Source organism: Phanerochaete carnosa (assembly GCF_000300595.1).
Source record: "Phanerochaete carnosa HHB-10118-sp unplaced genomic scaffold PHACAscaffold_880, whole genome shotgun sequence".
Taxonomy (NCBI): Eukaryota; Fungi; Basidiomycota; class Agaricomycetes; order Polyporales; family Phanerochaetaceae; genus Phanerochaete; species Phanerochaete carnosa.
Window position 1 is genome coordinate 1 of NW_006768507.1, and position 1,958 is coordinate 1,958.

The 1,958-nt window shown below is 50.7% G+C and overlaps 1 protein-coding gene across 1 annotated transcript; it reads left to right on the forward strand.

The window, feature by feature from the left end:
• Positions 1 to 1,026: 1,026 nt before the first annotated feature.
• PHACADRAFT_203150 (uncharacterized protein) lies at positions 1,027 to 1,459 on the forward strand (the record flags this gene model as incomplete). Its single annotated transcript, XM_007403211.1, has 2 exons — positions 1,027 to 1,411; positions 1,449 to 1,459. The coding sequence occupies 2 exons, from the start codon at positions 1,027 to 1,029 to the stop codon at positions 1,457 to 1,459; spliced, it is 396 nt and encodes a 131-aa protein (XP_007403273.1).
• Positions 1,460 to 1,958: the final 499 nt, after the last annotated feature.

Here is a 1,958-nt window from a genome sequence, read left to right on the forward strand (position 1 = left end):
GAAGTGACATACCTGTCCGAGCAACAGATACTCGAGACCATCAACTCGCGCAGCCCAGGAGCGCCTGGAAGTCCAGACGGGAAGCCCGCTGCGAGTGAGGTTGAGGTGGCTCGGGCCCAGTTGTACCTGCAGATCTTGAGGAGCAACCCGACGGGATACGAAGGCAAGAACCTCAACGAACTTTGTCCCCGGGTGCAGCCCACGGGAGTCCCCGAGTTCCTGCAGCAGTGGTGGAGAAAACAATAAAGCTACAGATAACAGAGAGAATAAGTCTATTCTCACCGGTCTAACGGCATTGCAGTGGTTGAATAAAGAGCGCTTCAAATTAGGTTAGGGTTGCTAGGCGCCCGTGTACACTTGCGGCTAAAATTAGCACAATTATTATATGGACCATTTTCAACTGGAAAAGAACGGACTTTGGGATCTATCACGTCTGTCAACAGACTTTCTCAACACGCCTGACCATATACTGTATTTGCACGAACAAAGCGACCGGGGTCTGGCACCTGAGATTGTTCAAAAAGAACTTCAGGGTACAAGCGTTCAAACGTTCTGGCTCAAGCTTCAAGAAGCACGCGTCCATCCTCGTTGAGATGCAGTAAGCTCCAACCCTAGCTTGTGTAGTAGTTATTTCCCGCAGCTTGCAGGCGAACACACGCGATAGTACTATAGCACGCCCTGGCTTTGTTCTAACCTCCGCTGTTGATATTCAGGTATGAAAATCACTACTCGTAGTATACCATAACAGTCTTCAAACCCGTTGCCGCAGAGTTAACAGCTATGCAGTGTGCCTGAAGCCAGCGAGACCTACAGCTAATTATAATGGGAGGGTCAATCCAAGGCCCTAAGTCTGGCGTCATCACACACACCTTGACCTTCAACCACCACCATCTACCTTAGACACCCACGTCGTTTGAGTCTCGTTCCCCAATTCCGTCGCCCATTGTTACGTTCTCACTTCCCTATCCCCTTCGAACTTATTTTATCTGTTTAGGTGCTGGGTCCGCTACCGCCTGAAGAGCGGTGATGGGCCCAACGACGCTTCCGGAAGACCTCGGGCTGGGGGTCGACCGTGAAGCGTCCAGCCACAGCGTCGAGTCACCCCCATCGCCAACACATCACCAACAGCTAGACCCATGCAAGAGGTCTATGCTGTCGTCTCTGCCCAGCGGAACGTGGCCGCAGAGTCATTTGGCGGAACCTGGACCCTTCGGAGGAAAGGGGACACAGGGAGAAATCCCACAGGCAGCCTGGCTGCTTGAGACCCCCAACAAGTTAACGCTCAGGAAGGCGTCTCACTTTATCCTGGGAAACCAGATACACAAACGCCGCCTCACACGCGGCATGCTTGAGACGTGGTCACCACCTGACTTGTCAGGGCTCGGTCCAGGCTCTCATCACGTGATCACAGGTGTAGACCACCTAGATACATTAAAATTGTTACCTAGCCGTAGGCTAAACAGTTTAATATACACCACGATACTTGAGAGGATGACAGGACGCAATGAACTCAAACAGCCACTTGAGTTCAGAGTCCAACCGTCTCCCCACATGATGCACTCATGTAATAATTACCCACTACCTCGTACCATTGCCTATGAGTAGTACAACAAATGACATGGACGTGGATGCGGTACCGAAAGACCACCCTTGTGACCAAAATAACAACTTTATGTCGCCGGAGATCGAATTCCAATTCGATCTTTCATGCGACAAAAATGATACGACAGACCAAGGAATAAATCACGAAGTGGATTACCTTGAAAATATGTACCAGGAAAACTGGGACACAGATGACGTCGAGGACTCCCCCTCTGATGAAGATGACGATACGAATGATTTACCGCCCCCCCTTGACATAAACCTGGAAAGAGCGGAAGTGGAAGCCAGGGTTAAAAAACCCAATAACGCTTAACCCCCTACACCCCGGGATGATAATAACAGACCATTCACCGTGG